At 41.6% G+C, this 12,293-nt stretch overlaps 2 protein-coding genes across 4 annotated transcripts; one reads left to right on the top strand and one right to left on the bottom strand.

Annotated features, from left to right (window-relative positions):
• Nucleotides 1–1,118: 1,118 nt before the first annotated feature.
• Nucleotides 1,119–7,628, bottom strand: si:ch211-198a12.6 (uncharacterized protein LOC563253 homolog). 3 transcript variants are annotated; one of them, XM_023263934.3, is made up of 2 exons: nucleotides 7,470–7,628; nucleotides 1,119–4,694 (listed from the first exon to the last, which is right to left on the bottom strand). In XM_023263934.3, the coding sequence occupies exon 2, from the start codon at nucleotides 4,571–4,573 to the stop codon at nucleotides 2,906–2,908; it is 1,668 nt and encodes a 555-aa protein (XP_023119702.1). In that variant the 5' UTR covers nucleotides 4,574–4,694; nucleotides 7,470–7,628; the 3' UTR covers nucleotides 1,119–2,905. The 3 variants fall into 3 exon arrangements, with proteins under 3 accessions (XP_023119702.1, XP_023119704.1, XP_023119705.1); XM_023263936.3 differs by lacking the exon at nucleotides 7,470–7,628 and adding an exon at nucleotides 6,687–6,862; XM_023263937.3 differs by lacking the exon at nucleotides 7,470–7,628 and adding an exon at nucleotides 6,225–6,367.
• A 1,187-nt stretch (nucleotides 7,629–8,815) lies between these two features.
• On the top strand, nucleotides 8,816–12,152 carry ftr14l (finTRIM family, member 14-like). Its single transcript, XM_023263948.3, has 7 exons — nucleotides 8,816–9,405; nucleotides 9,503–9,598; nucleotides 9,716–9,949; nucleotides 10,075–10,234; nucleotides 10,373–10,492; nucleotides 11,068–11,204; nucleotides 11,463–12,152. The coding sequence occupies exons 1-7, from the start codon at nucleotides 9,007–9,009 to the stop codon at nucleotides 11,844–11,846; spliced, it is 1,530 nt and encodes a 509-aa protein (XP_023119716.2). The 5' UTR covers nucleotides 8,816–9,006; the 3' UTR covers nucleotides 11,847–12,152.
• The last annotated feature ends 141 nt before the right edge of the window (nucleotides 12,153–12,293 follow it).

Below are 12,293 nucleotides of genomic sequence, written 5' to 3'. Positions count from 1 at the left end.
ATTCTTAAGCTACACAGAAGATATACTATATAAAACAGTTAAAATCATCTCAACAGCTTCATGTTAGTGATCAATAATTCTAGTAATAACATATTATTCTAAAAACAATGTTTTAGCATAATTTTACTTTTGTTACTTTAAGTTTTGATGCCTAGACTTTTGTACTTTTCCTAAAGTATACATTTAAATGCATTACTTTCACTTGTAACAGAGTATTTCTACGCTGTGGGATTAATTGTGTACAAAATCAGAGTTTTATGAGATTTTTCCACCTCTGATGTTGGCCAACATTGTTGCTTTTATCCAATTTTGAATGACATATTTGTGTTTTCATTAGAGGATATCACTTAAAAAAAAACTGCTAGATTTCAATAAAAAGGCTTCAGAAACTGAGTCTGTATTTTTGTAAAGACATGATATATACAACTTGATATACAGTATGTGTTGGTGAAGGGTTTAAGTATTATCCCTAGTGTAAATAATAGTGATGTAAACCAGAGCATCACTGATAACCTCTTACTGCTGAGGGTTCCAGTGTCAGTGGATCCAACTTTGAATTTCTGCCTCAACAGGCAACAAAAGTCAACCTCCAGCTGTGAAGGAATGTAAACCAGCGGAGTGTATGCGAGTGTGGGAGACATTATAGTGATGTTTTTACAAGGGTCACATGCAAAGCCCAAGAGCGTTTCCTTTTATATTTTAAATTACACTTTTAACTGGGCTTCTCCTACTCCTGCAAAGTGATTCAGCTTTGATTAGATCCCACGTGAAGACTAAAATGTTGCAGCTGTAGGAGGATTAGGAGTCCTATTAAACTGATGTTCAACTCTGGACCATTAGTAACTGCCCCACATCTGGATCTCCCTTTAAATTTGGTGCAACTTCTGATGGGCAGTGGTAGAGCGACACCATGTGGACACACTGTGACAGTACAACCCTCTGAGAAAGCTTAAGGTTTGTTTTCAGTGGTGGCATGTGAATCACCTCGTTAGCATTAAGCACCCATCATGTGCCGTTTATTTATTACAAGACGTTAACATTAGGGTTTATCCTAATGGTTTCTATTTTTAGCTGTAAGGTTGAATGCTCCTCAGGACTCCACTGACTGAACACCACAAGAGAGTCAACAACCTTTATTTATCCATATATGTGCCACTCAGAAACTGGGAAGAGGTGTTACAGGATTTGCCCTTAAGAGAAGTCTATATGGATCTTTAACAATTTTTCTCTCTACAAACAGGCCATTGACAAAAATGAAGGGAAAAAGACAATATGGTCGTAACAGTGTAAACACATGGTAATATACATGAAAGCAAAAAAGCAATAGGTGTCAGTGACATCAAATTAAAATGTAGGGTAAGTTAGTATGAATAAGAACAAAAGACTCCTGAAAACCCTAACTTTTTTTTTTCTCAAATAACAGCTCGGCATACATTTCTACATAGCATGCAATAAGGCACCTATAACACAAGGAAGAAACCTATGCTACAGTTTGAAGCACAATTGTTATCCAAATAAAAAGAAAATATTGCTCACCAAAATGTTCACTCATAAAAACTGTATCTCTCATTCCCTTTCATATAACCCAAGCCATATCTAAAAAAATACATCAGTTTGTAAAAGATATTTTACACAGAACAGTAAATAGATCGCAATCCATTGGACTTCGGAAAAATCTTGTAAAAGCGAGACTTTCTCGTGTAGTCTTTTAGTATACACAACTTTTTTTTTTTTTTAATCAAATTGTGAAGGTCAACGAGTAAGAGTTATCTATATTCTATACACAGGTAATTAAATTAGTCTCCAAAGCAGTAAAGTGTGATGTTGTATTTCATGTACATTTGGTGCTTGGGTACAGAGGAAACCGCACAGTAAATAATTAGGACACGGGTCATGTTGCAATATGCTACCCAGTAGGTTTTTATTTTCTATTATGCATTGCTTTATGGCTAAATCGCATGTCATAATAGACTCAGGGTGTCAGCCAGTATTGCTCTCTATACAGTCTATGCAGCAGTACTAACCCATCGCAGACATACAAAAAACAACCTCATAAATATACAAGATGGCTCGTGTTTGATCGAGCCCAATTTCAATAACAAGCTGCATGAGAACACCTGCAACATGTTTATCTCCAACACTTAAAACAAATGAAAGCGATAAAATGAAAAAAAAAATAAATGTGGAGACAAAGAGGATCTTACTATCAAAAATGTAATCTTTTGGAACAGCACACTAGTCACCTATACATATATATATATAAAAGAAAATCAATAACTATTTACATTGGATTTTCGATATTTGCTTCACATGGGTAATGTGGGTGAAAAAGAAATACCTATTTAAATCGAGACAACAGAACTTGTTCACCAATTGTGTTTGTAGCCTTGGATAAAGTTGCAGCTGAAAAGCACGTGCCCACCTGAAGGAACATTAACTGAACTGCTCTATCAAAAAGACTAACCACAGGGTGAAGCATATTTTCCCCAGGTAACAATTTTATCGTGTAGATCTTCAAATCACATTTTGTGTTTCTTTAAAAATGTTCAAAAGAGGTCCTGAAGCATGTGAAGCACAACCACAAACAAGAATAGAGACTCCTTCACAATCTATTATTATACCCTCTTTAAACTGAGCACAAAGCCCCGGGTTCAGCTCTGAATTACAGGTTGTGAAGTCCTCCAGGCTGAGCCATTTCTTTTTGAAGACTTGTGTCACTGTCCATTTATTCTCAGCTGCTCCACTTCAACATACTAATGTGCTAACCTGACCTCTCATCTATAGAAGCTGGCCTGATATTTCGTGTGGTGGTATCGATGAAGGGACCGTGGGTAGAACAGAAACGGGGGGGAGACAAAGATGTGTGCGCTTGCATGGGACCACTTGTGAGGTCAGGAAGGGGTGCTCACTGATCTACGTGGATCCTATGATGTCTGGAGAGGGAAGAAGAATGGTTAAAGCCTTTGCCACACTGAGAGCACCTGTATGGTTTTTCAACAGACAGGATACACTGTTTTGGGAAGGCATTGTTAGGGAATCCCTTCCCCATGGGGATGGGGGTATACTGCTGCGGTTCTGGCTGCGGCGGTTCTGGCTGTGGCGGTTCTGGCTGCTGCTGTTGCTGCTTGTTCTCCAAGTGAACTCTCTGATGCCTTGCAAGTGACGAGGAGTGATTGAATCTTTTGCCACAGTGACCACACATGTAACTCTTTCCCTCTGAGTGGACTCTTTGGTGCCGCGACAGAGAAGAGGAATGATTGAAGCCCTTGTCACAGTGGTGGCACATGTAGGGCTTGTCTCCCTGCTGATGCACCCTCTGCTTCGGAGGAGTGCCGAAGGTAAGTGGTTTCCCAGGCTGTGGTGGAGAAAACACCGGATTCTGCAGATGGGTCTTATGGTGGCGCGAGAGAGAAGAGGAGTGATTGAAGCCCTTGTTGCAATGTCTGCAGGTGTAGGGCTTCCCTCCGGCATGGACTTGCTGGTGCTTCTTCAGATGACGTTTGCGCACAAAACTCTTCCTGCACATGTTGCATTTGTACGGCTTCTCCCCCGAGTGGATCCTCTGGTGCTCTCTCAGAGTGGCAACAGCTGCAAAACACTTTCCACACTGAGCACACCGGTGGGGCTTGTCTCCGAGCACCACTGCAGCATGGGTCTTCTGGTGCTGCTTCAGGTTCGAGGTTGTAGCAAAGCCTTTGCCACACTGGCCACAAGTGTATGGCTTCTCACGCGCATGGACCTCCTGGTGCTTTTTCAGATGTCTTCTGCGGACAAAGCTCTTCCTACACTGGGTGCACTTGTAGGGCTTGTCCTCCGAATGCATCTTCATGTGTTCTCTCAAGGTGATGGCAGCTGCAAAGCTCTTACCGCACTCTGAGCATCTGTGGGGCTTGTCTGGCAAATGAATCATCTGATGAGACTTAAGGCTGAATGCATCGATAACATCATTGCCCATGATCTCAACACCCGGGGGAACATAGGGCTTTTCTTTCATGTGAATCTTCATGTGCTGCTTGAGGCTGGCCTCCACAGCAAAGCTCTCACCACAGTGGACACATATATAAGGGTTGAGGTCCCTGTGGATCTCAAAATGTTGGTGAAGATCAGCAATGCTGCCAAAAATCTCCCCGCACTCGTTGCACTGCAGGCCGTGAGCTTCATGTATGATTACACCATTCTCGGACTCCACCGTCAACTCTCCACCATGGTCAGACTCCACTTTCACCACATGCTCACTTTCTGTCTTGATCAGCACCTCTCCCAGCAACGCCTCGTTTCCTGTTGTCTTGATTTCGGCTCCTGTGAAACAGTGTATATCATCATGTTCCACTTTAATGTAATCATGGTCTGTCCCTACAATTGTGTCCACACAGGCTACAGCTCCGAGCTCTGTCCCCAGTCCCTGGATCTTTAAGTCTGAGCCATGGATTTCCAGCTCCAATCCATGCTTTTCTTCTGTCATGATCTCCGTTTCTGCTCCATAGTGAAGGTCGACATGGCTGTGGGCTATGACACACTCCGACCCAAGTGTGTCAAGGCCGGGTGTGTCACATTCAGTCTCTGACTCGGCCATGAGAACACACTCCAGCCCCACGACCTCCGTTTTCCTGCCGGGCGATGACTTTAGTAGGAATCGGGGTTATAACACTTTGTTTTGTGCAGGGCCGCGCTGGTGCTCTTGTCAGTAAGCAGACCTGCAAAAGATAAGAACAATAAAGAAAATAAATACATACTGTGCTTTGAATGTTTTCATTTAACAGTTTCATATACTGGTCTGGGATAAGGCAACCTGATGAAGTGAACAACTAAAGCTACACTATTCTAAACTGTTGTCCCAGACATACAAACCTAATAAAATGTGACAGAGACCTAAAGCCAGTTTCTGTTTTGTTTGTCATAGACTCCCATCATTTGCAAACTCATTCCTGAAAATCTGATTTTGTTCACACATTTCCCCCTTTTTCTTGCATGCTTCAGTGTAGCAGGTTTTTCCATATAGATGTATGACCAGTATACAAATGGTCTTGCTAATTTCACAAAGGCAAGACAAAAGCGGCAGAAAAATATTGAGGCAGTGTGGGTTATATTTCCTATTTGGCTCCAAGCTTTTAAATGAATGTTCCCTACGTCTACATAAGTGATTAACATTACCAATTAACACTGCTAATCCTACCATATAAATATCTATTATGTGATACAAGATAGGGAGACATGATATCTACTGAATTGGACACAACTGGCCTTTCTGCAAGATGACTTTAATAGGAGATTATTATCTTTATGTAGGCTGTGTTCGTAATACTGTGTCATATGATCAGATAATTTAAATATCTTGTTCAGCACAAGTTTGCCACCCAGACCCCTGCAGAAGGAGCCCTGCCTGCTCAGGATACGCATGCACAACCTAAGCCAACACACACACACACAAAAAGCCCTCAGCTGGTGACACAACAGCACACACGGTGGTTGGTGGCATATTCGGTTAACACAACAGGTGAACAATGAGACAAGGGAAGTCCTTAATATTACATTAGATCCAGGTTACTTTATATCATTGTACAGCCACTGGCCTATGGTCATTTGGTGTAACACAGATCTGTCTGTTGCCTGATACTCAGGTGAAATAATAACTGAGTTTATGAGAGACATGGTAGGCTAAGGATTCATAATTCATACCGAATTCAGATGTAGGACTGGAACAATAAAACGTTTTTTTTTTTTTAAATAACTGCACTCCTCATCTCTCACCTGAGCAATACTACTTAGCAAGCTAAGTGGTCAATTTGCTAGCTAAGTTAGCCCACAAGACGAGCTTCACTTCACTAGCTAACACGATTGATAAAATCAAAGTGAACCACACAATAATCAAGCTTCCAATTCTAGCTTAATCCACAAGCCCAGCCCGTCTGGCCTACACAATTAACCTGACTGCGCAGTTCACCATACATTATTTAAAAATACACCATAAAGTATGTAAATGCATTTAAACGGCAATGTTTTGTTATTAAACACTGAACTGATGGTTGCTAGCCTTCCATTACAGCTACAAATAGCCTCCATAGCCGCTAGTTAGCTGGCTATGGTCGATGGGGGACTGGTTAACGACAAGAGAGCATTGTGTTAGCTGCTAATGCGTTCACGATTTAGCCAGCTAACTAGCTTCGCGGAGAAACCAGCACACTGGTATTTATGAATCAAAGCTTAATGAACAACGAAATACTTACACTAAGACCAGTAAACGGATGGATTAATTTCGTGCAATTTATGACAACGACCGGCGCGGATATTCTCCTTGTGCGAGTATTAACAGGCCATCTTGTTGTGCCACACCAGCACTTCCAGCTAGCCAAGATTACATACTTGCCTAAGATGGCTGCCACTAGCTAACTTTAGCTTCCGCCATTCACAACATATCGAATTAGAGCTGGCCCGAAGCGATCTCTGAGTGAACCGAAGTTAAAAAACACACTTAAATCTGTTTCAGAAACAATGGAGACGATCGTATGTGATCGTTTAACACATCGTAGCGTTACAGACGACATCGTAGGCTAACAGCAAGCAGGCTAGCAGGCTAAGAGCCACACCGTAATTCCAACCAGGAGTTGGCTAGGTGAAACAAAGATGGCTAACCGTGAAAGCGGCGAAACGATGTGCGAAAAGCCCGGGAAAGGACGTCTTTTACTTACAAGAGAACCTCCTCAAGACTCAAATCCCACAGCAGATGCAGTTTAAATTCATTAACCAAACAATAAAGGATGAGATCAAGTATTTAATCGCTGTTTGAGAGCGCACGGCGGATCTTGGCTACAGAGCCGAAGCCCTCATTTACTGCGGCAGCACCCGACAAACCGCACACACGACTTCAATGGCGGCCTTGCTGATGTTAGCAGCTATCCAGCCGAGACAATATTAGCGTGCTGGCTAAATAGCCATGGTGCCAAGCTAACGAGCCAGCTAATCCAGCTTGCTAGCACGGCTAAAGCCTGCTCTCCAGTTTAGTACGAGCCTGTAGATTGTACAACATTGGAGCGGAAGCTTAGCTAAACCGCCCAACCGACCATGTTAAGTCTGGTTTCGCATGCAAGACAAACTGGACGTTGATTTAAGCAATATAGATCCCACAACAAGCACGTTTTAAAACAAACAGGAATGTGATTCAGGGCAGAAATAGTCCTTTATACCAGTGTATTGCTGTGCTTGTGTTTTTCAAGCAGAACCTAATGATACAACCAGCGCGAGTCAGGGCCTGTATTTTTCCATCACAAAGTTCAGAACTGGAGGCGAAAAATATACAACCAATAAGCTGGCTAACTATGCCATAAACACCAAGATTGCATAGAGCTGAGCACACACACCCTGTGCCTCAACGTTGCACTATTCACGGCAGAGCAAGTCGAATTTAAATGATGAAATAATCATCAGGAGTCCGGACCACGTCGATCGCAAAAGCCGTGCATGCACACACCCACCTTTCTGTCCTTTTACTTTCAGGTTGCTGAGAGAAGAAAGAAAGAGAATTGTTTATATGCCTCAAACTGCTGTGTGTCTTCCTCTCTCTCTTTCTCTCTCTCTCTCTGCCTGTGTGTATAGCTGGCGCCACAGCTCATCTGGCGCCAACGTTGGACGACCGACGCACTTTAGCGAAAGCAATCATTGTCATTTCAATGCAGCACGGAAACCATTGTCCCCCCCTACAGGCCGGGAGTAGCACTGCACCACCACCATATGTGACTATGCCATTTCTATTAGTGTGCAGTATTTACATAGAGAGATAGGCAAACTGCAGCAATTAGCCCATAGAAGAAGTACTCACACCTTTAAAGTACCAACACAGCAATAAAATACTCATTTACAAGAAAAAGTCCTGTATGAAACAAATCACACTTGAGTTGAATTTGGAAAAGGTGAAGTATTACTGTAAAAGTGCACTTCAAAACATGTAATCAGATTTTCAAGGAATTAACTAATCTTTTCCTGTTAAGATAAGACTTGCCCTTGCAGCAAAGGGAAAGTGCAAAAATGTAGCAGAAAAATAAACAAGGAATATACTTAAGTACAATTAAAATAGTACAGATTCTAAAAGGATCAACTTAAGTGTAGTTCCTTTTTACTGTTATCTCAGCCGTACTCTGAACAAAGTAGACAGTGGGTCGAAATTCAGTGTCTCTAGAGCTATGGTGTAACATGTAAACAGACAAATTGTAATATCAGAAATAATATAAAATGCAAACAATATAATGTGTGACAGTGTGCAACGACTGGACGGGATAGCAAAACATTGCTGAGTGTAGAAAAAAGGGATATATGGTAAGGTATACATTTGTAGATTGCACAAAAGATGCATATTTCTGTTTGTATTAGGTATTTATATGGAAACAAACAAGTGCATGTACAGTACGTCAAGGATGTAAGCTATGCAGAGGGGTATTTACTGTACTTTGTGCAATAATGATTAGTCCCACAAGATGATGCTGTTTTCCTATTACCAGTGTTTGTCAGTGGTAGAATGGTTGGCATGTAATGTACAAGTCTGAAGTAGTAAAGACAAATAAAACACAAATGTGGTGATGATACAAATAAAATAAATTGAAGGAAATACCTTTACAGTCTATCTATAAAGGTAATGGCACACTTATTATGAAGTACAATTAGTCAGTATGGACTCCTTTATGTTGTTAGTTTCATCTTTCCCTCTCCTTTGTCTCAACTCTCTTTGTTTCAGGCACTAACACCCATTCGGATTGTTAAATACCCAACCAGGAGTACTGGTTTTACAATGAGAGCAGACCACATAGCAAACATTCTGTCACACACAGCATCAGTCACACAGTTTCAGTGGAGCTGTTAACTTCAGGAGCTCTCTTTCTCTGCTGGTACTTGTTTACATTTATTTGAGTCTTCTTTTTAGCTGTTGACTAGCACAGTTTCTGAAGAAGTTACCTGTGGATTTTAATTTTGTTTTCATATCTGCTGGATATATATAATTTTTACTCTCTTGGTAAGAAAATGTCCCACCCTAGCACTCTGGATTTAGACAGATACAGCAGCTTGGATAAATCCCGTCGGTCCAACAGTCGCAGTCAGCCCAGGGTCCAGGCCAGAAATGGGGACCCCCTGTGTGACTTCTGCACAACCAGGAAGCAGAAGGCCGAGAAGTCCTGCCTGGTGTGCCTGGCGTCCTACTGCGAGACTCACCTCCAGTCTCACTATGAGTACCCAGCTCTGATGAAGCACAAGCTGGTCAAAGCTACAGGTCAGATGAGAGAGAAGATGTGCGCACAGCACGACAAGCTGCTGGAGGCTTTTTGTCGCACTGATGAGACGTCAGTGTGCGTTTTGTGCATGATGGACGAACACAAGCACCACGACATCGTACCAGCTGGAACTGAGAGGACTGAGAAACAAGTAAGCGTTGAAAACAATTTATTAATCTGTACTTTGAATCCCTTTCTGCAGCATGAGTTGTTATTAATGACAACTTGAATGTACTTTCCTTCTGTAGAAACAGCTTGGTGTCACACTGCACAAATCTCAATACAGGATTGACCAGAGAATTAAAAAGTGGCAGGATCTGCGACAGTCTGTTGATGCAGTTAAAGTAAGTGAATTCGCACTAATCCAAACATAGCATCATGCTACAAACGAAATAGTAACGTTTCCTTGTTTATTTTATTTTAACAACCTCTTTCTCCCTCTTTCTTATGCATCGCATCAGCACTCGGCTCAGATGGTCCTGGATGAGAACGAACGGATTTTCACAGAGCTTCTTCTTTCCATTGAGAGGAAGTACAATGAGGTCAAGGAGATGATCCGTTCCCATGAAAAGAGCACCGTGACCCGTGGCGAGATACTGCTGGACCGCCTGGAGGAGGAGATCACTCTGCTGAAGAAGAGACACAATGACCTGGAGAAGCTCTCACACACAGATGATCACATACACTTCCTACAGGTGAGGCTGTTCTCTACTGAGATACTGCTCCAAAAATCAAAAGTCTTTGGAGAAAAGTCTTATATCACTCAATATGTAGGCTATTTGCTCCATGTCTCTCATTTCTATCTTCTTGTTTTTCCCAGAGCTGGCAGTCTCTGTCAGGACCCTCGGGATATGAAGACCTCAACAACATCAGCGTTGTTCCAAATTACAACTTTGATTCTACCAAGAGAGCCATTTCTGCGATGAGATTACAAATAGAAGAAGTCAGCAAGACAGAAATGAGCAAAATCTCAGGAGCAGGTGGACAGATCTGTCTTTCTTTATCTCCCTGAGGAGTTTCTGCAGAGGAGTTCTTTTCAGTTAATGGTTGTTTTTAGTCTGTTATTGCTTATGTCGCTAAGTGTGTGAGTGTTTGTTTTTTATTATCTGTCTTCATAGTGAAGGAAGTGTACATCACTCAAGAAGCTGAGACAAAGACAAGGAGGGAATCAAGTTTGATGGAAGAACCGAGGCCAGGTAGAAGAGAAGAACCAAAGACAAGAGAAGATTTCCTGAAATGTGAGTTGTTACATACATTTTTTTTTACAGAAAAGCCGGTGAAACTTCTGGCACTGGCCTTGCATGGCTACATGGCACCAAATCATCCACCAATCCGCGCTTCTAAAAGTACAAGTCATGGCCTCATGTACGAGAGACATCTCAGTGGCTAACAATGGAATGACTGCACTGTGTGGTGAAATGACTGAAACTTGTGTGGAAGGTATTCTGCCTGCAGAACCGGTTTGGTGAAATGTAGTAAAGCAAATGTACTGTTCAGTTTTCCTTAAGCAAACACAGGTGTTTCTGCTTTTACTTACATGCGGGAAGCATTTAAGCAAGCTGATTCATGGGAGTTACTGAAACTGTAGAGTATTTAGTTTAGGTGATTTATTCATGTGGAAGATGGCGAAATGAAAGAAAAGAAGTGATAATGTAATGTAGTGTAAAAAATTGGGGGATGTATGATTAAAAAAAGCACCATAGAGTCTAAAAAAAAACACAGAATCTAATGATACACAAATGCCAAAAGATATATATACATTAAATTAGATGACAAATACGACCAGTATTTCATAACTCTATGCTCTGTGTAGATGCTTGCCAGCTGAGTCTGGATGTGAACAGTGTCCACCCGAACCTTCACCTGTCTGAAGGCAACAGAACAGCTACAATGAAGAGTGAACCCAAGAACTATCCAGACCACCCAGACCGATTTGACCACTGGCAGCAGGTGAGAATTTAGTCCTGTTTTCATGTAAAGAAGTGGAAGGAAACTGATCTATTGTGAATGATATAGAGCCAGCATGATCAAATAATTATATTAGCATAATGCTTTACTAATTTTTAGTGGGTTTTTTTTTGTCTTCCTTGTGCTTTTCACAGGTCTTTTGTTGTTATTGATTGAAAACTGCAACCCAAATTGAGCTTTTAGTGGAAATCAATCTTTCTATGTTCTAACTATCATCTTTGGCTCTCCATCCTCCTCCAGGTGTTGTGCAGGGACAGTGTGACCGGGACTCGCTGTTACTGGGAGGTGGACTGGAAGGGAACAGAGATAGATGTGGCCGTCACCTACAGGGGAATCCGCCGTAAAGGAAACGGCAACGACTGCAGCCTGGGCTGGAACGACAGGTCCTGGAGTCTGTACTGCTCCGACTCCAAGTTCTCCTTCGTGCACAACAACAAAAGCAAAGACATCCAAGCTCCCACGTCTCCTCGTATCGGCGTCTATCTGGATCATGCAGCGGGGACACTTGCATTTTACAGTGTCTCTGAAAACATGCGACTTCTGCACAGAGTCCAGACGACCTTCACAGAGCCCCTCTACCCTGCATTCAGTGTGTGGGGCTTTGGTACCAGTATAAGATTGTAGAAAAGGTGCCAAAGTACAGTCATTTGGTTCAGACAACATTCTCTGCAAAATCTTCAACAGTTTGATTGACTCTGATTTATTTCACTTTTTTCCATAATTTGTTTTTTCCTCATATGTGAATTTTATTGTATGACTGTTTTGATCACTGAATGTTGTTTTGGGGGAAATTAAGATATTTAGAATTTTTTAGTAGGGAATTTTTTTTCTAGCCTTTCCTTTATTATGTTCAAGCAGATTTTTTATGATTTTAAACTGATATGTTGGAAATGCTGTCTGTAAATAAAATTTCAAATTCTAAAACCCCAACACTGTTATTTATAGCTGACAATTGTCCTTGATACCCTGAAAAGCAGCTCAAAATTACTCTAGATGGAGGTGCTGCTGTTTACACTGATGTTAATTTATCAGTCCATTAAATACAGTACTCCCTGAGTCCAGTTAATTTCA

Source organism: Amphiprion ocellaris, chromosome 16, assembly GCF_022539595.1.
Source record: "Amphiprion ocellaris isolate individual 3 ecotype Okinawa chromosome 16, ASM2253959v1, whole genome shotgun sequence".
Lineage (NCBI taxonomy): Eukaryota > Metazoa > Chordata > Actinopteri > Pomacentridae > Amphiprion > Amphiprion ocellaris.
This window is presented reverse-complemented; position numbering and strand designations above follow the sequence as displayed.